This window comes from Vipera berus, assembly GCF_964194415.1.
Source record: "Vipera berus genome assembly, chromosome: 2".
Lineage (NCBI taxonomy): Eukaryota > Metazoa > Chordata > Lepidosauria > Squamata > Viperidae > Vipera > Vipera berus.
Window position 1 is genome coordinate 272,812,320 of NC_138203.1, and position 24,095 is coordinate 272,836,414.

Here is a 24,095-nt window from a genome sequence, read left to right on the forward strand (position 1 = left end):
CCCACTGGCTGTTCAGTGATCATTTCTGCATCCAGATTATTCCAGTTGGAAAAGGACAGCAAGCATTGTACAATCTGGAAAGTTCTTGAGCTATGCTGAAGAAGGCTCAGATCCTTGAAATCCAAAGTTCATTTAGCCAGCCTAGTCCAGGAGTTGCCCCTAGAAACACCTTTTGATGGGGGACATTTTCAGCCAGTCTCTCTGAAAGCAAAAGAGAAGCATGCTGAGTAGCCCAGTGTTCAATAGGCCGGTTGAAAAAGGTTAGTTTGGATTTTGGAGTTGACCTTTTTCAGTCAGGCCCCACAAATCACTTCTTGCTTGCAGGCTTCTTCATTGACTTTCAGTAAAGTCTGCTGAGAAGTTGCAATTAATCACATGATTATAGGGCACTTGGGAACAGGCAGGAAAGCACTAGAGACACTGTAAGTACATTCAACCTAATATAAATGAATTCTACTGTAAAACATGGCTTCCTGACGTTTGTACTCGATGTAACGAAAAACCTGTTGCTGTGTCCCAAGATCATGTGATTTTCTTTTGTGATGTTCTGACAAGCAAAGTCAATGGGGAATCCAGATTCAGTTAACAACCAGATTACTAATTTATCAACTACAGTTACTCACTTAACAACATAGTCAAGAAATGCAGTAAAATGGGGCAAAATTCACTTAACAAAGGTCTCACTTAATGAGAAATTTTGAGCTAAATTGTGGTTGTAATTCGAGAACTACCTGTAGTCATTAAAGGCTTCCCCCCCCCAAAATGAATACATTTGTGGGCTGGTTCCCCTCTGCATACTTTGGTGGCCAATATCGCCTCTCTCCTCAGCAAGGCTCTTTCTACCCTCCATAGACTTATATGCTCTTTATGAGAATTGTGTTTTCCAAGTAAAACTATTTCCACACACTGTGTATTAATGCGGTCTATCCCCAGTGTGGATCCTTTCATGACAATTGAGATGAGCTTTCCAGTATAGCTTTTTCCAGTCTATGCACGTATATGGTCACTTCCCACTGTGAATCCTTTGATGATAATTAAGATGACTGTTTCTAATGAAACTCTTTCCACATTCCGTGCATTTATACGGCCTGTCCCCAGTGTGGATCCTTTTGTGATGATTAAGATTTCATTTCCGGTTAAAGGTCTTTCCACACATCATGCATTTATATGGTCTCTCCCCAGTGGGGCTCCTTTCATGACAATTAAGATGAGCTTTCCCAATATAGCATTTTCTAGTCTATGCACTTATATGGTTGCTTCCCACTGTGAATCCTTTGGTGGTAATTAAGATGACTGTTGCTTATGAAGCTCTTTCCACATTTCATGCATTTATATGGTCTGTCCCCAGTATGGATCATTTCGTTGACGATTAAGATCTTCTTTCCAGGTAAAGGTCATTCCACATTTCATGCATTTATACGGTCTGTCCCCAGTGTGGATCCTTTTGAGTGATTACGATTTCCTGTCCGGGTAAAGGTCTTTCCACACTTATACGGTCTCTCCCCTGTGTGGATCTTCTCATGAAGAGTAAGATTTCCTTTCTGGGTAAAGGATCTTTCCACATTCCATGACTTTGGAGGTCATCTAGTCCAACCCCGTGCTCAGGCAGGAAACCCTATACCATTTCAGACAATTGGCTGTCCAGTCTCTTCCTAAAAACTTCCATTGTTGGAGCATTCACAGCTTCTGGAGGCAGGTTGTTCCATTGGTTAATTTTTCAAACTGTCAGCAAGTTTCTCCTTAGTTCTAGTTTGCATCTCTCTTTGATTAGTTTCCATCTGTTGCTTCTTCTCCCACCCTCAGGTGCTTTGGAGAATAGCGTGACTCTTCTTTGCGGCAACCCCTGAGATATTGGAACACTGCTATCATGTCACCCCTCACCCTTCTCTTCATTAAACTAGACAAATCCAATTCCAACAACCATTCCCTATGTTTTACCCTTCAGGCCCCTAATCATCTTTGTTGCTCTTCTCTGTACTCTTTCCAGCTCAATGCTGCTCACTCAGCGCAGCTGACTCTTGGCTTCCATGTTTGATAACTTAATGTTTTGTAGCATCATACCAGCAAAGTTTTGATTTTAATTTAATTTTCATGAATAAAATACTGTCCGGATTCATACACTCTGGGAAGTGATGGATTATTTAAAACATGAAGTACCAAATGAGCAATTAGCTGCATGTAGACCATCAGGCTACTTCATAAATCATGGTTCAAAAATCCGAATGATTAAAGATTAAGAAATATCATTATGTCTAAACACATTATACAGATCCTGCCTCTAGTGTCCCACAATAAACCTTAAAAGTAGGCCTTTAATTCTAAGTTAAGGTGGTGACTTTGTCAATTGCAGATAGTCCTCAACTTACACCATTTCATTTTGTGACTGTTCAAAGTTGCAATGGCACTGAAAAACTTATGAATGTTTTTCACACTTATGACCATCACAGTATCCCTATACCCATATGATCAAAATTCAGATAGGTGGCAACCGGCTCATATTTAGGAGAGTTGCAGTGTCCCAGGGTCACATAATCACCTTTTGCAACCTTCTGACAGGCAAACTCAATGGGGAAGCCAGATTCACTTAACAACTGTGTTACTAATTTAACCACTTTAACAATTGTGGAGAAAAAGGTCGTAAAATGGGGCAAAACTCACTTAACAATGGTCTCACGTAGCAACAGAAATTTTGGGCTCAAATGTGGTCATAAGTCAAAGACTACCTATATTGGCAAAATAACTTCAGTTTTACACAGAAAAAAACCCAGATGCATAAAAGTAGGTCATGTTTGGACTATCTTATGGGTTGTTCAACCATCACAGAAGTCTCTATACTGGGATCTACTCTTCAAATCTATGCAAGTGACTTCTTCCAGGATCTGGGCCGGGCCAGCGGAGCGCCTCCGCTTGCCCACTTTCTTGCCCTCGGCAGCGCCTGACCCAGGAGCCCGCGTGCCAGAGCAGCCCGGCAGAGGAGCCACAGTGGCTCCACTGCTGGGGGCGCGTCTCGGCCAGGGCGTTGCAGGATTGGGCCTTGTGTTTCACATGTCTGTACTAAGGCATTGTAAAGAGGTATTAGTACTTCATGTGAACTTGATTCTATCCTTCTGTTAATGAAGCCTAGCAGTGTGTTGGGTTTTTTTGCAGCTGTAGCGCACTGCTGGGTCATATTTAAGTGGATCATCCACGACAGGGGTGTCAAACCGCTGGCCGGACACGTCACAAGGAAACCACGCCCACCCCATGGCTGGCAATGGGGAAAAAGCTCCGATATGTCACACAACGTCAAGTGACGTCACGAGTTTGATATGTCTGGTCCACTAGGAGTCAAGAGATCCCTTTCACAGTTATTACTATTGAGCAAGATACCACCAATACTATACCTGTGCATTTGGTTTTTCTTGCCTAAATGTAGAACCTTATTTTTTTCACCACTGAATTTCGTTTTGTTAGATAGTGCCCAATGTTCAAGTCTGTCAAGATCCTTCTGTATCTTAAGCCTATCTTCTGAAGAGCACTGGGCCTAGAACACAGCCCTGGCGCACGCCACTACACACTTCCCTCCATATAGATGCAGTTCCATTGAAGACCACACACTGAGTAAGGACCACACACTGTTTTTTATTGCTTTTAACTTTGTAAGCACCGAGCCCCCTTGTGGCGAGACAGGCAGCAAATAAAAACAGTAAATAATATTTTGATGTTTTTCTGCCATTCTTTAAATTAGTGCTTTTCAACCTGTTGTACTTGTCCAACTGGTGGTACTTTGGCAGTGGGCAGGTACAACACATACGGTGGGTTGAAAAGCAGTGTAAAAAAAGGGGGGGGGAGTGGAAACGTTTGCCGGGGGATGAGCTGAACTGGTCGCAAACCACACAGGACTGAGTGTTAGCTGGAGCTACGGTGTTGCCAGAGGAGAAGCTTCTTTAAGACAAGGAGAGGGAGAGAAGGGGATAGAACAGTGCAAAGATTAATGGTAGAGAAAGAAGCACAATTTTTCTATTTAAATTGTGGTAAGTGGGTGTGTAGACAGTCTTCAACCTACAACCAGAATTGAGTCCAAAATTGATGTTACTAATGGAGAAATTTGTTAAATGAGTTTTGTCCCATTTTATGACTTTACGTGCCCCATTTGTTAGGTGAATCACTGAAATTGTTAAATTAGTAACACATCAAGAACATGCAGGTTTCTTACTTAGGAATAGAGATTGTAACTCTTCTCTGGATGTCCTTTTCCCACTGACTGTTCAGTGATCATTTCTGCATCCAGATTACTCCAGTTGGAAAATAACAAGCATGGAACACTGGAATGTTATTCAGTTTTTGAGCTGGAGGGGGTTGAAGCTTATAGTCCTTTGCAGCATGACAGCTCTCCTTTCCCTTTTCAGAGGATAAAATGCAGGCTGAAGAAGGCTCAGATCCTTGGAATCCAAAGTTCATTTAGCCAGCCTAGTTCAGGAGTTGCCCCTAGAACACCTTTTGATGGGGGACATTTTCAGCCAGTCTCTTTGAGAGCAAAAGAGAAGCATGCTGAGTAGCCCAGTGCTACTTTTGCTAATGAAGCTCTTTCCACATTCCGTGCATTTCTACGGCTTGTCCCCAGTGTGGATCCTTTCGTGACATTTAAGCTGATGTTTCTGGGTAAAGGTCTTTCCACATTCCATGCATTTATACGGTCTCTCCTCTGTGTGGATCCTCTCATGAAGAATAAGAGGTCCTTTCTGGGTAAAGGTCTTTCCACATTCCATGCATTTATATAGTCTGTCCCCAGTGTGGATCACTTCATGATATTTAAGCTGTTTTTTCTGGGTAAAGGTCTTTCCACATTCCATGCATTTATACGGTCTCTCCCGTGTGTGGATTCTTTCATGACATTTAAGAAGTTCTTTCCGGGTAAAGGTCTTTCCACATTCCATGCATTTATATGGTCGCTCCCCAGTGTGGATCCTCTCATGAACAATAAGAGATCCTTTCTGGGTAAAGGTCTTTCCACATTCCATGCATTTATACGGTCTCTCCCCTGTGTGGATCCTTTCATGACATTTAAGATATTCTTTCCGGGCAAAGCTCTTTCCACATTCCATGCATTTATACGGTCTCTCCCCTGTGTGGATCCTCTCATGAAGATTAAGATCTCCTTTCTGGGTAAAGCTCTTTCCACATTCCATGCATTTATATGGTCGCTGCCCAGTGTGGATCCTTTCATGAAGAATAAGAGGTCCTTTCTGGCCAAAGCTCTTTCCACATTCCATGCATTTATACGGTCTCTCCCCTGTGTGGATCCTCTCGTGAAGATTAAGATCTCCTTTCTGGGTAAAGGTCTTTCCACATTCCATGCATTTATATGGTCGCTCCCAAGTGTGGATCCTTTGGTGGTGATTAAGATGACTGCTGCTAATGAAACTCTTCCCATATTCCATGCATTTATACGGTCTGTCCCCAGAAAGGATCCTTTTGTGACGATTAAGATCTTTTTTCTGGGTAAAGGTCTTTCCACATTCCATGCATTTATATGGTCGCTCTCCAGTGTGGATCCTTTGGTGGTTATTAAGATGACAGTTTCTAATGAAACTCTTTCCACATTCCATGCATTTATATGGTCTGTCCCCAGAGTGGATCCTTTTGTGACGATTAAGATCTTCTTTCCGGGCAAAGGTCTTTCCACATTCCATGCATTTATGTGGTCGCTCCCCAGTGTGGATCCTCTCATGAACAATAAGAGATCCTTTCTGGGTAAAGGTCTTTCCACATTCCATGCATTTATACGGTCTCTCCCCTGTGTGGATCCTTTCATGACATTTAAGATATTCTTTCCGGGCAAAGCTCTTTCCACATTCCATGCATTTATACGGTCTCTCCCCTGTGTGGATCCTCTCATGAAGATTAAGATCTCCTTTCTGGGTAAAGCTCTTTCCACATTCCATGCATTTATACGGTCTCTCCCCTGTGTGGATCCTCTCATGAAGATTAAGATCTCCTTTCTGGGTAAAGCTCTTTCCACATTCCATGCATTTATATGGTCGCTCCCCAGCGTGGATCCTTTGGTGGTGATTAAGATGACTTTTGTTACTGAAACTCTTTCCATATTCCATGCATTTATACGGTCTGTCCCCAGTGTGGATCCTCTCATGAAGATTAAAGTTTCCCTTCTGGATAAAAGTCTTTCCACATTCCAGGCATTTATACGGTCCCTCTCCAGTGTGGATCCTTTGGTGGTAAATCAGATGACTTTTGTTACTGAAACTCTTTCCACATTTCATGCAGAGTTTCCTCTTCCTGCTCAGACTGCAATCCCCCCCAGTTTTTACAGAGGTATTTGGGGTTTTTGAAGTAGAAGCGAATGAGTTATTCTCCATAGTTTTTAGAGGCATGCATGTTTTTTTTAGTCTGGTTTCTGCCATAGTTATGTAATTCAAATTCATGTTTTCTTTTTTTCTATACTTTTCTTTTCTCATTTCTTTCTGATCATGCTTGGATAGGAAGCCACAAAAACCAAGAGAAGTGGATGACTTGTCCCCTCCATTTTCTGGCTGTTTTCTCTTTAGCCTTTTGGTGTCCCTTTGATGGCCAAGGATCACTTTTATTTTATTCTTCTCTATTTCGAGTAGTTTTAACCTTGCCTCCTTGTCGTTCTCATTCACAGACACATCATCTGCATGCGGGGGGAAATGAAAATTAATATTCTGATTAAAATTTAGAAGGGGTCCCACTCAAAAACATGCCAATCTGCATTTCAAGTTTAGTACAATCCATTTGGCTAGCCAGGATGTGATATCTCCAAATTGTTATATAGGAGAATCTTCATCACATAGAAATAATGTTGTCATCTAAAACACAGATTAAAGCTTTAGTGTTGAATCAGTCAATCTGTTCAGTCACTTCAATGGACTATCTAGGATCTTTCTTAATTCTATGGTGAATGTTTCTGCCACGACCTTATAGCGAATTGAACTGTGTGCCCTTACCCAGAGCAGCTATATTGACGGAAACCTCCTGCATGACCTCTATGCACAAGGCCTTCTGCCCAGAATCTAGCAGCCTCCATTCCTCATCTGTGAAGTCCACAATCACCTCCTCAAAGGGATCAGTGTTCTAGAAAGAGAAAAAAGTAGACAACACAGCCAACGTTGAGCAACAGTTTTATTGTTACAGCCACTTAGTGTTGACTTACTGGCATATACTTCATGTGCTGTATTTTTCTTGGTATACTTACAGACACATTACAAGGGAGACAGGTGGCATAAATATTTAATAAACTAAATAAACACTTCTCAGGTATGTTTATTCCCACTGTTATAGTTTCAATTCATGGGCTTCATTTCTAACAATTTTAGGTACTTTTCTTAATAGCATTAAGAAATATTAAATTATTTCTACAATTAAATTTCATTTCTAACAAAAGGTTCCTGCCTATGAATTGTCGCATTTCAATTTCCAGCACAATCTTGAAAGCCAAATGTGGGTGGACACTGTGTTCAAGTCCACATAGACTCAGCTTTTGGTATTAAACACAGCTCCTGAATGGATGGAGCTGGAACGCTACTATTCTCAGAAGAAACCTGCACCTACCTGGCAAGGTGGCCAGAATTGGGTCCTCCTGTAAATCACCTCTTGAATAGAGCGGGATCGATCTACTCTGCCCCAGAGCTCTGTTGAAATCTCCCCTGTGAACGGCTCCTGCATTTGAAGAACAGCCTGATTTATAATCCATTTTCAGAGGACAATATCTATGATAGTTCATATTCCTTACATTTTGCTTTCCCCAACTGAAATCAGAGAAACTTCAGGGACTCTGCATGTGACTTATATTTCTGAGTAAATGGGAATTAAAACAGCAGGCTGTGTTTTAGATAAACTGTAAGGGTGTGTTAATTAGTTTGTTTCTCTTACTATTGTGGTATTCTAGGGGTATCAGAGACCATTCATATAATCCAGTTCCTTCCCCTTATCTAGATTCAGATAGCACAGATCAGAAACTAAACACTGATTATTATGAGATAAATCAGGGGTCTTCAAACTCGGCCCTTTTATGACTCATGGACTTCAATTTCCAGAATTCCTCAGCCAGCGTGCCTGGCTGAGGAATTCTGGGAGTTGAAGTCCATGAGTCATAAAAGGGCCGAGTTTGAAGACCTTTGAGATAAATGGATAACATCACAAAGGACACAGAGCTGTAATGGAAGAGAAATGTTAAATTAGGAAACATTTACCTCAGGAATAAAAAAATATTCAAATGTGAGTAATTCCAGAAAAGGCTGCAGTCATATTTTAGTCCTATTGCAGATATAGCTAGATCGCTAATCTTTTCTTTCCCCCCCCCATGGAGCTCCCGGGATGAAGCCCCCCCCCTCACCTGCCCCTTTCCCGGCTCTTCCCGCTGGGCTTGGCTGAGGAGGAAGCCTTCGGCCAGGGCCACCGCCTGCGAACAGCTCTCGGCTCCGCACTCCCTCACCCAGCTCGCCATCTCCGCGGGCAGCAGGGCCAGCAGCTGCTCCAGCACCACCAGGTCCAGCATCTCCCCTTTGCTGCTCCTCTCCGGCCGCAGCCACTGGCGGCACAGGCGGTGAAGGCGGCTGCAAAGCTCCCGGGGCGTTTCGGCCTCCTGGCGGCAGCCGTCGAGACCGCGGAAGCGCCGGCGGTGGATCTCTGGGCTGAGGGCGGCCTCCATCCCTGGGGATCCCTTCGGGTCTCCTGCTCGAGGGCAGCCAAAAGAAGCCCGAGGCAGTCCCAAATGTCCCTCAGCCCCTCCGCAGCCCCTTCTCCGGTGTGCAGGAGGGAAGAAATGGCTCTCCGCTCACTCGGGCTTTACCCGCCTGAGGAAACAGCGGTCTTCAAAGTCGGCCCTTTAATGACTTCTGGACTTCAACTCCCAGAATTCCTCAGCCAGGCACGTTTGAAGACCCCTGCTCAACAAGAAGCCAGAACGAGAGATATGTGCTTCCTAGAAGGGACCTGATAGAAAGAGAATGAAAGGGGACCTTCCTTTTCCGGCCTCCCGGAATCTCTACGTCGCTGCCCTTCTTCCGAGGGGGGCGGGGTTCGCCGAAAGGAGGGCGGCGGAAACGGAGGCTGGGGCGGCGATGCCTGCAAAGGGCGGGGAGGGACTGATGATCTCGGCGTCGCCCCTCTTCATCGGCAGCTTGCTGCTGCCCGGGTCCTGCGCTCTGCAGGAAAGTTGGGGAGCCTCCGCTGAAAGTTGGGGCTCTCCTTGGTCTCTGGCTCCAGCGCAGGACGAACGGAACAATCTGTGAAAAGCTTGAAAAGCCCTGCTTTAACTGTTACATCACTTGAGAGAATAGGTTTTGTCTGGAACAAAAATAATGTTCAAGATAAATCTCTCTTCTTAATCATAGAAATTGTCTCCAACAACTGTAGCTTTTCCCTTTTTAACACATCTTCTTTAACTTCAACCCATACCTTAACATAATTATTTTCAAACAACATGAAGTTCATATTTGTCAGATTAACACCCACGTTTTTTACTGTTTATTCAATCTCAAAATCTCATTTTTTATTTCTCTTTCACCTTCTATTTATTTTGGTAACATCTTGTTTATTAGTGTTATAACCCCATTGGTCATTAATATAACTCTTGTTTAAAATTTCAAAATTATTTTTATTTTTTCTCTTTTGTTATTTTGTGGAGTAGAAAGGTTATCCAGCTGATCAATTGACCCTGTCCTTTGGTAGAATTCCCCCCCCCCCCGCGGTTCTTGCCATTTGACAAACACTCCACATTCCTTCGTTCCTGGGTATACTAATTTGGAATACAAAGTTTCCCCCCCCAATATTTTGTCAACTTCTGGGTTTTGCCCAATTTAATGGTGCATTCTGTTTGATATGGATGTTGTCATTTTATTTTACATAAATATCCAGATTGCAGTCGTGATTTTTCTCTTAAAATGTACATAAGCCCTGCTCAGCACAACCAGTACCTAATGCTCATCCCATGCTTGAATTTTTCTGCGAATTTCTAATGTTAACTGAAGGTAATAAATTCTATTCAAAATATAGTCTGCATTCTATGACATGTTCCTTTCTTGTGATTAAAGGGGCTCTCCTTGGCCTCTGGGTCCAGCAAAGGACGGATGGAACAGAGTAGCCTGGTAGCCCCTTTTCCCACTGACCCCTTTCCTTGCAAAACAAGAGCTTTGTGAGTGCACCCGCCTCCATCACATGCAGAGACTGATGTAGGAGAGAAATCGGGGAGGGCGACAGGAGGGGAAGGCAGGTTAGATCTGCGGCTGCGAAGGGGGGGGAGCCTTGCCCTCTGCCTCGCCCTGGAGGTTGTCAGGATGGCTGGAGCAGAGAACTTCCTCTCCTCTGTGCTCCCTTCCTGGAGATGAGACTTGCTCTCTAGGCGTAAAGCGTTTCTCCCGCTGGTTCGTTTGCAGAAGTGAGCCTAGAGGACCGAGGGTTTTGGTTTAACGGAGCTGGAACCGATCCCCTCTTTTTCTATGTCTCTGTTTAAATACTCCTCCTCTGGAAATCGTGAAAGATCATCTTGGAGTAGATCTTACCTATCTGATTAATCAATACTCATTTGATGGCCCATAATCAATTTATCAAGAATTTGTATAACTAAATGAGGACCCAGATTGCAATTAAGCTGACTTTGTAATAATGCCGCTTGCGGGGGTGTGTGAAAGCCCTAATAAGCAGGCATATACATAGAATGAAGGCTACTGCTAAGCTTGTAAGCCGCCCTGAGTCTTTGGAGAAGGGCAGAATATAAATGGAATTAAAATAAATAAATAAATAAAGATCAAGAATAAGCTAAACAAAATTCTTAATTTCATATGATAACTAAATAGACTTCTCAGAATAGCAATTTGCATATGTTTTACACAGGAATTATACTTTTCTCCTTTACATGTTGAATCTAGTAGCAAAATTGGTTCTTACCTCACCCCCAAATTTAAGCACTTGTTATTGGAGGTCTTTCTGGTCAAGTATTACCGGTAGTTTGTAATTGGGGAACAAGAATTGTGGAAGTTGCAAAGAATAATGCAGAAATCTGTATTGCTGAACTGCAGGAGACCAGATCACATAGATCCACATCAACTAAAGTCACAGTACGTTCTGCTAGAATAGAAAAGGAACGAGCAGCTGCCTGAGCAAAGCTGAAGGTCTATGAACAAGGCCTATGTGCTTAATTTCACCTAATCTTTCATCCAAACTAAACTACAAGCTGCAAAATATAGTTTCAAATTTGGTTAACTTAAACTTCCTCTTTCTTTAGCATCTAGTGACATGTTATATTTAACTCCAGGTTTTTTACCCTAAGGCACTGGTGGCAAAAACTTTAGTGACCGAGTGCCCAAACTGCAACCCAAAACCCACTTATGTATCCCTGGGTGGCGGGTGGGCATGACCCGTCTGGTGGGCGTGGCTATGGTGGAAATGGCAGACTGGGTGGGCATGGCCAACTTTATGTTGCTCTGGCAGATAGGGCAGGGTTAGCGTTAGATTACTCTGTGGGCAGCCCTGCGCCTGTCCCCGGCCAGCCCTCCTCCTCCATCCTTCTGCGCCTTCTGTGGGCGGACTGCGGCTTACCGAGCTGGGCACCCCTCTCCCCGCACATGTCCTCAAGTGGAGGAGCTGGGTAGCCATGGCTCTCATTCCCCTCTGGCCTCCATCTGCCAAGGCCTGAGCTTGGCAAGCCCAGCTGGGCAGCGACGGGCTGGAGAGCGTGGGATGGTGGCAGGTTCCCTGGGACAAGCGGTAGGTAGGGTGGGCGCTCCCAATGTCCGCGGCAGAAGAAGCAGCAAGCAGTCTCCACGCCCAGTCCATCCCAACTCCGGTACGGAAAGCGAGGCAGCAGCCCCTCATACATTATACCCAAGTCCTCGTGTTTGTAGGACTATTGGTAAAAAAAAAAAGTTCCATGAGATTTTCTAACTTCTTGCGAGTCTGATGGAACTTTTTGTCCCAGAAACGCATGGCAAAGGCTGAGAAGCAAATGGAGAAACGGAATGCAACTGAAATGCAGATTAGTTTCTGGCAGGGAGAGGGAAGCAACAGGCCCCGTCCCACCCCTCGCATGGAGTGCCCTTCTCCCACCACTCCCCCCACCCCCACATGGAACCTTTTTTCCAGCTCCAACGCATCACTTCCTCCACCGCTGTGTGGGACTGAAAATAAAGTTCAATCAAACAATTCCAACTTTGTGAGATCTTTTTTTCCCCACCAGAACTTGAAATTGATTGATTGTAACTTTTTTTGGGGGGCGGACACGGCGGCAGCCGAGGACTGGGCCGATGGTGTGCGTGCCACAGAGAGGGCTCTGTGTGATACCTGTGGTATAAGTGCTATAGGTTCACCACCATGGCCCTAAGTTATAAATTTTGATAAGTTTTTCTGCCATTCTTTAAATGCTACTTGAGTTGTGAGAACAGGTTTTGTCTGGAACAAAAGTAACATTCAAGGATGTCATGTTAATCATAGAAATTCTCCCCAACAATTGTAGTTTTTCTCTCTTAAACATATCTTTATCAACTTCAACCCGTAGCTTAACATAATTATTTTGAAACAATATACAGTTTATATTTGTCAGATTAACACCCAAGTATTTTACTTTTTATTCAATCTCAAAACATGATTTTTTCATCATTTCACCTTCTACATATTTTGTTAACATGTTTTCATTAGTGTTATAGCCACATTGCCCATTAATACAATTCTTTTTTAACACTTCAAAATTATTTTCATTCTGTAGTGTATGCTGCTAGCATACACAGGAAATGCCAGCGCAGCAGGGGGCTGGACAGCTCCAGGCGATAACCGCTGAGGTGGGAAAAGCCGGACGGAGCAAGTTTGACAGCCCCCGGCATGGTCAGCTCTGGCGGGAAGCCAGGGTTTAAACCTATTGGCCACATGCACTGGCGGGAAGCCAGGGTTTAAACCTATTGGCCATCATTCACCTGGGCAGGTATAAGAAACACCAGGTAAACCCCTTTGTCCCAGATTCATTCCTGATCCGAATAAAAGAAATACTACCCAGCTCAAGTGTCCGTCTCTCTGTGCGACCACGCGACTTTGCACATTCTTTCTCTTATTTTCTGGAATACAATGATTATCCTGCTGATTAATTGTCCCTATCGTTTGGCAGAATATTGTATTTTTTTCCTGTTCTTGCCATCTGACAGTCCACATTCCTTGCTTCCTGGGTATACTACTGTGGTGGCGAACCTATGGCACGCTTGCCACAGGTGGCACGCATAGTCCTCTCTATGGTCCCACGCGCCATTGGCCCCACTCCTAGGGCTTCAGCTGGGTTTTATAAAACCTTTTTGCTTTAGGCCTCCGCCGCTGTGTGCAAAAAAAAAGAGGTCAGTCAATCAATCAATTTCAACTCACGAGAAAAAAAAAACTTGCAAAATTGGAATTGATTGATTGAACTTTTTAGTCCCACCCAGTCTGCTATTACCACCGCAGGCACGCCCACCCAATGGGCCACACCCATCCAGCACCCAATGATACATAAGTGGGTTTGGGGTTGCAATTTGGGCACTCAGTCTCTAAAAGGTTCACCAGCACTGGTTGCCTTACAAAGTTTCTCACTCTCCACCCGCCTTTTAATATTTTCCCTCAGGATATATTTTGTTAGCTTCTGGGTATTGCCCAATTTAATGGTACATTCTGTTTCATATGGTTGCTGTCATTTTATTTTACATAAATATCCAGATTGCAGTCGCGATTTTTCTCTTAAGAGATACGTAAGCCCTGCTCAGCCACTATCTTGCTCTCATCCCATTCTTGAATTTCTCTACATATTTGCAATATTAACTAAAAATAATTAATTCTATTCAAAATGTACTATACTCTGCATTCTATGATGGAGAAAACATTCCTATAAATTTTTTAGTTTTTCTTATCACTGATACCTGTTAGGAAAGGGGGCTGAAATTGCCCCAATTAAATTGCCACTGACACAGAACATTGTTGTAGAGTCCTATGATGCCTAATTTAATTTCTCCTTGGGGACATTTAATTCTTTTGGAAGTTTTCGTAATTTGGGGAGAAAATGCATCCATTCAATCAATCAATCAATCAGAATAGAGCGAGAAGGGACATTGAAGGTCTTCTAGTACCGCCCCCTGCTCAAGCAGGAGACTCTTTACTATTTCATACAAATCAAGTCTCTTCTTAAAAACCTCCAGTGTGGAAGTACCCACAACTTCTGGAGGTAAGCTGTTCAACTTTTTAAATGTCCTGACGGGTAGGACTCAGTTCATTCAATTCTGCTTCCCTTGGCGGCAACAGTGAAAAAATCATTGTCCACACAAATCTGCAATGTGCCGAAGATCACATGAGAAGAGAGTTTTATGGCTTTGACAGGGTTGTCTAGCCTGAGAAACTTTGGTGAGTGTTCTGCTGGAAATGAATGGATCCCTCACATAAGTTGTTGATCCTTTGCTCTTTCACTGGACGAAACTTCATGTGGGATAGTGTTGCTGTTTGCCTGACTCCAGCTTTGGAGCCTATTAAGTCTCAGCATAATGATCCATTTATAGGAGGGTCCAAGCTGTCCCTTAGGGGGCCACTCCACCAAATACCAGCTGTGGAAGGAGTTGCCGGTAAGAGTCGTTAGGGGCACTTTAAGAAGACTGCAGAAGAACACAGTGAAAGTTCTGGATCAATGGGAGGACTGGGGGTGCATTATAGTTAGGGAGGGGCTGAAGAGATAAAACTTTCTGTGAGATATGCCTGCTGCAGTGGGAATTGGAGGAGAGGCAATTTGGCTGCAAGTGTGTGTGGGGACTCCCTAGTCAGTTCCATTTTGGTGCAGAAATACCAGACTTTCACCTGCATTCCCCTAGTATCCATTTCTGCTCCTTTCTTTGTGTCTTTGTGGTTTTGTGTGTACACGTTATCTTCTTCCAGAGGGGACTATATTTAAAGATATAAAGGGGCCTTCCTCAAGGTGGCATCTTGGATTTGCCTATGGAGACGTAAAGAATATGCAGATCTCTTACATAGCAATAGCGATGGTACGTCTCCTCCGGATGTCCTTTTCCCACTGACTGTTCAGTGATTATTTCTGCATCCAGATTATTCCAGCTGGAAAAGAGCAGGCATGGAACACTCTGGAATGTTCTTGAGCTTTGCAGCTGGAGGTGGTTGCAGCTTATGCAGCATGACGGCTCTCCTTTTCCTCTTCAGAGGATAAAATGCAGGCTGAAGGCTTGGATCCTTGGAATCCAAAGTTCGTTTAGCCAGCCTAGTCCAGGAATTGCCCCAGGGACATTTTCAGCCAGTCTCTCTGAAAGCAAAAGAGAAGCATGCTGAGTAGCCCAGTGTTCAATAGGCCGGCTGAAAAAGGTTAGTTTGGATTTTGGAGTGGACCTTTTTCAGTCAGGCCCCAGAAATCACTCCTTCCTTGCAGGCTTCTTCATTGACTTATGGTAGTCTGCAGAGAACTTGCAAATATTAATGACATCATTATAGGGCACTTGGGAACAGGCAGGAAAGCACTAGAGACACCGCGACTATATTCAACCTAATATAATATTGCATTCTACTGTAAAATGTGGCTTTCTGACGTTTGTACTCCTTGTAACCAAAAATCTTGAGGGGTCTTGTTCAGTTTCTAACATTAAACTGGTTTTCAAATATACAGTTCGGTTTACCTAAACACATTCATATTTTATTTAATAACTTTTGTAACATTTTGTCTATTCTTTGCACTAATTCATAGCCTTGTAATATAAATACGGTTGCTTCCTTCTTTTTGCCTAAAATATTTGCCTGCCTAGAAGAAAAATAACTTTCTAATACCTGGTTTGGTTTACATGTTCTCTCCATGAAAAAGAGCATTCATTTGTGCTTATTAAGTACTTAGGTTATGATACAAGATTTCTAAAATGATCACAGAAATGGGATGCTCCAATTGAGATATGGGCAGATTTGTGACTGCGTTTTTTTGTGTGTGCTTCTTTGAGAAGGTATATTTGTATTACTGTCTCTCTTCCTATACTAGTGCTATCTCTTCTGTGAAGCTACCAAACAAAATCCTGCAATTCTGAACGAATTTTTTCCATCCTCTCCTTTTACTCTTTGACAAATTAGGGACTTTCTCTTACAATTCTTCCAATGCCCCGACACCTTCACAATCTCCTCGTGGGGACTGGGTTCTTTTAGATAATAGTTGTTCAGCCTAAGGCTTTCCCCACACCTCGCAAAGTCTTTCTCATTCTCCCATTACCCCATCCCTACCCATGTTCTCCAGAAGTCTTTTCCATTGTTTGTTTATAAAGAAGAGAAACAAAGGCATGTGAGACTTTCTAATAAGGTTTCCTATATAATAAGGTTTCCTGTGTAGAGAGTTTCCTCCTTTAAATTTCTGGGAGTCTACCTCTGTGAAGATCTGACCTGGAAAGTTAACACAACCCAGGTGGCTAGAAAGGCCCAACAGAGGCTTCACTTTCTTAGGGTCTTGCGGAAGAACAGGGTAGAACAACGGCTAATGACCCTCTTTTACCGGTCTACTATAGAGAGCGTCCTCTCGTATGGTATTGTGGCTTAGTATGCTGGTCTGACAGCCGTGGACAGAAAAGTATTACAGAGGGTAGTGAGCACAGCACAAGACATTGTGGGCTGTTCCCTGACACCACTGGATGACATCGCCAGGGCTCGTTGCCTTGGAAGAGTGAGGAAAATTCTCAGGGATGACTCACACCCTGGACGGTATCTCTTTACTCTCCTACCATCTGGTAGGAGATATAGGAATATAGCCAGCCGTACCAACAGGCTGAAAAATAGCTTTTATCTGTGGGCTGTTAGGCTTTTAAATGGGACATAATCGTATGCAGAATTGACTTGGGAGGCCGGTGTGTGGCGTAGTTGGTTCACATGGTGTGGTAGGATGGAGGGTTTGTTGTCACTGTGTGTTAGGGGGAGAGAGCATGGGGGGAGGCTCAGCTAATCTCAATGTACACATGTTGTACTTTGACAATAAAGGTTTATTTATTTATTTATTTAATTTACAATGAGAATGAATAGTTAGAATATGAGCTGAAAGGAGTCAGTTAATTCTTGCATTAGAGGAAAGAAAGGGAGAGAAGAAAGAAGGAATTCTGGCCACTTCCTCAAAAGCTGGAGCTTCTTACATCCCTAAGGTGTCCGGGAGGTTGAAATAGGCTTGAATTTCTTTTCCTACTATGAATTATTTCTGAGTGAATACCTTTGCCTAAAGAAGAAATAAATCACCCTATAACTAAGGTCACTGATCTGCCCTCAGCAATTTTGATATTCGATTGCTTATAGCTTTTCTCCTGTGTGACCAGAGATTTTTTTCACTTTCCATGCTTTAATAAACTTCCTGCAATGTCTAGATCCTTGGATGAATAATAAGTTGACTGTTGCAAATAAAGCTGAATGCATGGATCCATTTGTTTTTTCCTGTAAATCAGCGCCCAGTCAGCCTGGGCCAGGCTAAGGCACTGTGGGACGGTCTTTCGGCATTTCCAGGGGCTGAATATAACCACATAGCGAGCCGGATTTCACCCGCAGGCCTTGTGTTTGACATGTCTGCTGAACAGGAAGTCCTTGACTTACAGTTTATTTAGTGACCTTTCAAAGTTACGACGCCACTGAAAAAAGTGACTTATGACAATTTTCACACTTAACAGCCATTCCAATATCCTGATGATCATGTGATCAGCATTAAGATGCTTGGCAACTGGTTTATATTCATGACTGTTTCTGTGTCCCAAGATCATGTGATCCCCTTTTGTGATGTTCTGACAAGTAAAGTCAATGGGGAATCCAGATTCACTTAACAGATTACTAACTTATCAACTGCAGTTATTCATTTAACAACATAGGAAAGAAATGTCATAAAATGGAGCAAAATTCACTTAACAAATGTCTCACTTAAGAGAAATTTTAGGCTCAATTGTAGTTGTAAATCAAAGACTACCTGTAGTGAATAAAGGCTCCCCCCCAACTCAAGACATTTGTGGGCTTGTTCCCCTAGATACCTTGGAGGCCAGTATCGCTTCTCGCCTCAGAAAGACTCTTTCTAGCCTCCATGGATTTATATGCTTTTATGAGAATTATGTTTTCCAAGTATAGCTATTTCCACTCTGTGCATTAATGCGGTATATCCCCACTGTGGATCCTTTCATGACAATTCAAATGAGCTTTCCAAATATAGCATCTTCCAGTCTATGAACTTATATGATCACTTCACACTGTAAGTCCTTTGGTGGCAATTAAGATGACTGTTGCTAATGAAGCTCTTTCCACATTCCATGCATTTATACGGTCTGTCCCCAGTATGGATTCTTTCGTGACGATTAAGATCTCCTTTCCGGGTAAAGCTCTTTCCACATTCCATGCATTTATATGGTCTGTCCCCAGTGTGGATCCTCTCATGAAGATTAAGAGGTCCTTTCTGGGTAAAGGTCTTTCCACATTCCATACATTTATATGGTCGCTCCTCAGTGTGGCTCTTTTGGTGGTAATTAAGAAGACTGTTGCTAATGAAACTCTTTCCACATTCCATACATTTATACGGTCTGTCCCCAGTGTGGATCCTTTCGTGACGATTAAGATCTTCTTTCCGGGCATAGGTCTTTTCACATTCCATGCATTTATACGGTCTGTCACCAGTGTGGATCCAGTTGTGACAATTAAGATATCCTTTCCGGGTAAAAGTCTTTCCACATTCCATGCATTTATATGGTCTCTCCCCAGTGTGGATCCTTTGGTGGTAAATAAGATGACTTTTGTTACTGAAACTCTTTCCACATTGCATGCAAAGTTTCCTCTTTCTGCTCAGACTGGAATCCCACCCAATTTTTACAGAGGTATTTGGTGTCTTTGGTGAAGTAGAAGCGAAGGAGTTATTCTTCATAGTTTTTAGAGGCATGCATGTTTTTTTAGTCTGGTTTCTGCCATAGTTATGTAATTCAAATTCATGTTTTCTCTTTTTCTATACTTTTCTTTTCTCATTTCCTTCTGATCATGCTGGGATAGGAAGCCACAAATACCAAGAGAAGTGGATGGCTTCTCCCTTCCATTTTGTGGCTGTTTTCTCCTTAGCATTTTGGTGTCCCTATGATGGCCAAGGATCACTTTTATTTTATTCTTCTCTATTTCAAGTAGATTTAACCTTGCCTTCTTGTTGTCCTTCACAGAGACATCATCTGCATGGGAAAAAATGAGAATATTTTGAGTAATATTTAGAAGGACCCCTTAAAAGCATGCCAATCTGCGTTCCAGGTGTAGTACAATCCATTTCTCTAACCAGGATGTGATACTTGAAAATTGTTATATAGGAGACTTGATTTAATGGAAATAATGTTTTCATCTAAAACACAAATTAAATTTTTGGTGTTGAATCAATCTGTTCAGTCACTTCCATGGAGTATCTAGGACAGGGGTCAGCAACATGAAAGAGTGAAAGAGCCAGTCGGAACCGGTTCCCTCACAAAAGGAAAAACTGGGAGCCGCAAAAAAATATGTGCACATGCGCATAGATGCACGCATGCGCAGAACAGGGTTTGACTGAAGAGTGGTGCCAAGGCGAGATATGCACCTGCCCTGCATATTTGAATTGATTGGTTGAACTTTTTTAGTCCCACTTTTTTTTTGGACTGCACATGGCAGAGGACTGGGAGCCACAGGAGACTGCTGAAAGAGCCGCATGCGGCTCCGGAGCTGCGGATTGCAGACCTGTGATCTAGGATATCTCTCAAATGTAAGGTGAATGTTTCTACCACGACCTTATAGCAAATTGAACAGCCTGGCCTTACCCAGAGCAGCCATATTGATAGAAACCTCCTGCATGACTTCTATGCACAAGGCCTTCTGCCCAGAATCTAGCAGCCTCCACTCCTCCTCTGTGAAGTGCACAGTCACCTCCTCAAAGGGATCAGTGTTCTAGAAAGAGAAAAAAAGTAGACAATTCGAGGAAACAGTTGAAAGTTCTCTCCATGGGGCTGGGAAGTTGCACCTTAACAAATCACGGCTTAGCTGCTTCCAGGTTGTAGAATTGAACACAGCCAACGTTCAACAACAGTTTTATTGTTACAGCCACTTAGTGTTGACTTACTGGCTTATCCTTCATGTGCTATATTTTTCTTGGTATACTTACAATTACAAGGGAGACACGTGGTATAAATATTTAATAAACTAAATAAACACTTCTCAGGTATGTTTATTCCCAGTGTTATAGTTTCTATTATTATTATTATTATTATTATTATTATTATTATTATTATTATTATTATTATTATTATTATTATTAAGTTGGAAGGGACCTTGGAGGTCATCTAGTCCAACCCCCTGCTCAGGCAGGAAACCTTATACCATTTCAGGCAAACAGCTGTCCAATCTCTTCTTAAAAACCTCCAGTGTTGGAGCATTCACCACCTCTGGAGGCAGGTTGTTCCACTGGTTAATTGTTCTAACTGTCAGGAAGTTTCTCCTTAGTTCTAGGTTGCTTCTCTCCTTGACTAGTTTCCATCTGTTGCTTCTTGTCCTGCTTTCAGGTGCTTTGGAGAATAGCTTCACTCCCTCTTCTTTGTGGTAGCCCCTGAGATACTGGAACACTGCTATCATGTCACCCCTCACTCTTCTCTTCGTTAAACTACACATACCCAATTCCAGCAACCGTTCCCTATGTTTTGGCCTCCAGCCCCCTAATCATCTTTGTTGCTCTTCTCTGTACCCTTTCTAGAGTCTCAACATCTTTTTTACATCGTGGTGACCAAAACTGGATGCAGTATTCCAGGTGTGGCCTTACCAAAGCATTGTAAAGTGGTATTAGTACTTCACTTGATCTTGATTCTATCCCTCTGTTAATGCAGCCTAGCACTGTGTTGGCTTTTTTGGCAGCTGCAGCACACTGCTGGCTCATATTGAAGTGATTGTCTTCTAAGAATCCGAGATCCCTCTCACAGTTACTACTATTGAGCAAGGTACCACATATACTATACCTGTGCATTTGATTTTTCCTGCCTAAATGTAGAACCTTACTTTTTTCACCATTGAATTTCATTTTGTTAGATAGTGCCCAGTGTTCGAGTCTGTCCAGATCCTTCTGTATCTTAAGCCTATCTTCTGGAGTATTGGCTATTCCTGCCAGCTTGGTGTCGTCTGCAAATTTGATGAGTTCCCCATCTATTCATGGGCTTCATTTCTAACTATTTTCAGCACTCTTCTTAATAGCATTAAGAAATATTAAACTCTTTCTACAATTAAATTTCATTTCTAACAAAAGGTTCCTGACTATGAATTGTTGCATTTGCATTTCCAGCACAATCTTGAAAGCCAAATGTGGGTGGACAGTGTTTTCAAGTGCACAGACTCAGCTTTTGGTATTAGACACAGCTCCTGAATGGATGGAGCCGGAACACTACTGTTCTCAGATAAAACCTGCACCTACCTGGCAAGGTGACCAGAATTGGGTCCTCCTGAAAAACTGCTCCTGAATAGAGCTGGATCGATCTCCTCTAACCCAGAGCTCTGCTGAAATCTCCTCTGTGAACGGCTCCTGCATTTGAAGAACAACCTGATTTATAATCCATTTTCAGAGGACAATATCTAGACAATTCCATAAATTTTGCTTTCCTACTTAAATTTCCCCAACAGAATTCAGACACACCTCAGAGACTGTGCATGTGACTTAAATTTCTGAGTAAATGGGAGTTAAAACAGCAGGCTGTGTTTTTATGGACATAAAATTTGTTTGTCTTACTATTGTGGAATTATAGTTTATTAAATGTAAATCATCCAGTTGCTTACCCTTACCTAGATTCAGGTAACAGCAGATCATAAAGTAAACACTGATTATTATGAGATATGTGGATAAAATTAATTTAGGAAATAGAAGCATTTGCCTAAAAAAAAATTAATTCTTCAAAAGTGAGGAATTTCAGAAAAGGCTGCAGAGTCATATTTTTCATCTGTTTTATTACAGACATAGCTAGATGAAACTCTGATCCTTCCCCCTTACCCGCCCCCCACCAAAGGAGCTGCCAGGACTAATCCACCCCCCCCCCCCTCCTCACCTGCCCCTTTCCCGGCTCTTCCCGCTGGGCTTGGCTGAGGAGGAAGCCTTCGGCCAGGGCCACCGCCTGCGAACAGCTCTCGGCTCCGCACTCCCTCACCCAGCTCGCCATCTCCGCGGGCAGCAGGGCCAGCAGCTGCTCCAGCACCACCAGGTCCAGCATCTCCCCTTTGCTGCTCCTCTCCGGCCGCAGCCACTGGCGGCACAGGCGGTGAAGGAGGCTGCAAAGCTCCCGGGGCGTCTCGGCCTCCTGGCGGCAGCCGTCGAGACCGCGGAAGCGCCGGCGGTGGATCTCTGGGCTGAGGGCGGCCTCCATACCTGGGGATCCCTTCGGGTCTCCTGCTCGAGGGCAGCCAAAAGAAGCCCGAGGCAGTCCCAAATATCCCTCAGCCCCTCCGCAGCCCCTTCTCCGGTGTGCAGGAGGGAAGAAATGGCTCTCCGCTCACTCGGGCTTTACCCGCCTGAGGAGAGCAACGGCAAATCTTTCCCGCCAATTTCCTGAGCGCTCCTGGCCTCACGTGTCTCAACCAAAGGCACGCTGTCTGAGGATTTCTGGGAGTTGAAGTCCACAAGACAAAAGGGTCAGGTTTGAAGACTCCTGCTCGAGAAGGAGGGAGAACGATAAATATAAGCTTCTTAGAGGGGATCACGCAAAATGAGAATGAAAGGGGACGTTCTTTTTCCGGTATCCCGGAGTGTCTACGCCGGTGCTCTTCTTCGGAGTGGGGCGAGTTTCGCTGAAAGGAGGCGGCGGAAGCGTTGCCTGCAAAGGGTATGAAAGAAGCGATGATCTCGGCGTCGCCCCTCTTCATCGGCCCCTTTCACCCTGCCCGGATCCTGCGCCCTGCAGGGAACCTCCTCTGGAAGTTGGGGCTCTGCTTGGCCTCTGGGTCCAGCGCAGGACGGACGGATCCGGGGTTGAACGTCGGAAGGCGCCTGTTAGCCCCTTTTCCCACTGACCCCTTTCCTTGCAAAACGAGAGCTTCGTGAGTGCAGCCGCCTCCGTCAGATGCAGAGACTGACGCGGGATGGAAATCGGGGAGGGCGACGGGAGGGGAAGGCAGGTTGGATCCGGGGCTGCCAACGAGGGGAAGCCTCGCCCTCTGCCTCGCCCTGGAGGTTGTCAGGATGGCTGGAGCAGAGAGCTTCCTCTCCTCTGTGCTCCCTTCCTGGAGACGAGACTTGCTCTCTAGGCGTAAAGCGTTTCTCCCGCTGGTTCGTTTGCCGGGTTGCTAGAGCAGAACTGAGCCTAGAAGACCGAGGGTTTCGGTTTAACCGAGCTGGCACCGATTCCCTCGTTTTTTATGTCTGTTTAAATACTCCTCCTCTGGAAATCGTGAAAGAGCAGATTATCTTGGAGAAACTCTTACCTATCTGATTAATCAATACTCATTTGATGCCCCGTAATCAATTTATCAAGAATTGATAAGTGGGTTTTGGGTTGTAGTTTGGGCACTTGGTCTCTAAAAGGTTCACCATCATTGCCCTAGTCACTCCCATTTTGGTGCTGAAATATCAGCCTATCACCTGCATTCCCCTATTATCCATTTTTGCTCCTTTCTTTGTGGGTTTGTGTGTTTGTGTGTACAAGTTATCCTCTTCAAAAGGGGACTATATTTAAAGATAAAAAGGTGCCTTCCCAAGGAGATATCTTGGAGTTGCCTTTGGAGACATCAAGAACAGGCAGATCTCTTAGATAGGAATAGCGATGGTAAGTCTCCTGCAGATGTCCTTTTCCCACTGGCTGTTCAGTGATCATTTCTGCATCCAGATTATTCCAGTTGGAAAAGGACAGCAAGCATTGTACAATCTGGAAAGTTCTTGAGCTATGCTGAAGAAGGCTCAGATCCTTGGAATCCAAAGTTCATTTAGCCAGCCTAGTCCAGGAGTTGCCCCTAGAAACACCTTTTGATGGGGGACATTTTCAGCCAGTCTCTCTGAAAGCAAAAGAGAAGCATGCTGAGTAGCCCAGTGTTCAATAGGCCGGTTGAAAAAGGTTAGTTTGGATTTTGGAGTGGACCTTTTTCAGTCAGGCCCCACAAATCACTCCTTGCTTTCAGGCTTCTTCATTGAC

The 24,095-nt window shown here is 43.7% G+C and overlaps 1 protein-coding gene and 1 long non-coding RNA gene across 3 annotated transcripts; both read right to left on the bottom strand.

Moving 5' to 3' along the window:
- Positions 1–3,587: 3,587 nt before the first annotated feature.
- LOC308662376 (uncharacterized protein) lies at positions 3,588–9,003 on the bottom strand. 2 transcript variants are annotated; one of them, XM_081318113.1, is made up of 4 exons: positions 8,453–9,003; positions 7,570–7,677; positions 6,966–7,092; positions 3,588–6,652 (listed from the first exon to the last, which is right to left on the bottom strand). In XM_081318113.1, exons 1-4 carry the CDS (start codon positions 8,666–8,668, stop codon positions 4,587–4,589), a joined length of 2,517 nt encoding a protein of 838 aa, XP_081174239.1. In that variant the 5' UTR covers positions 8,669–9,003; the 3' UTR covers positions 3,588–4,586. The 2 variants fall into 2 exon arrangements, with proteins under 2 accessions (XP_081174239.1, XP_081174240.1); XM_081318114.1 differs by lacking the exon at positions 8,453–9,003 and adding an exon at positions 8,211–8,313.
- Positions 9,004–16,949: 7,946 nt separating this feature from the next.
- On the bottom strand, positions 16,950–21,855 carry LOC308662382. The gene is made up of 3 exons (XR_014025180.1): positions 21,398–21,855; positions 19,764–19,890; positions 16,950–19,154 (listed from the first exon to the last, which is right to left on the bottom strand). It is a non-coding gene; the product is annotated as an uncharacterized lncRNA (long non-coding RNA).
- Between the last annotated feature and the right edge of the window lie 2,240 nt (positions 21,856–24,095).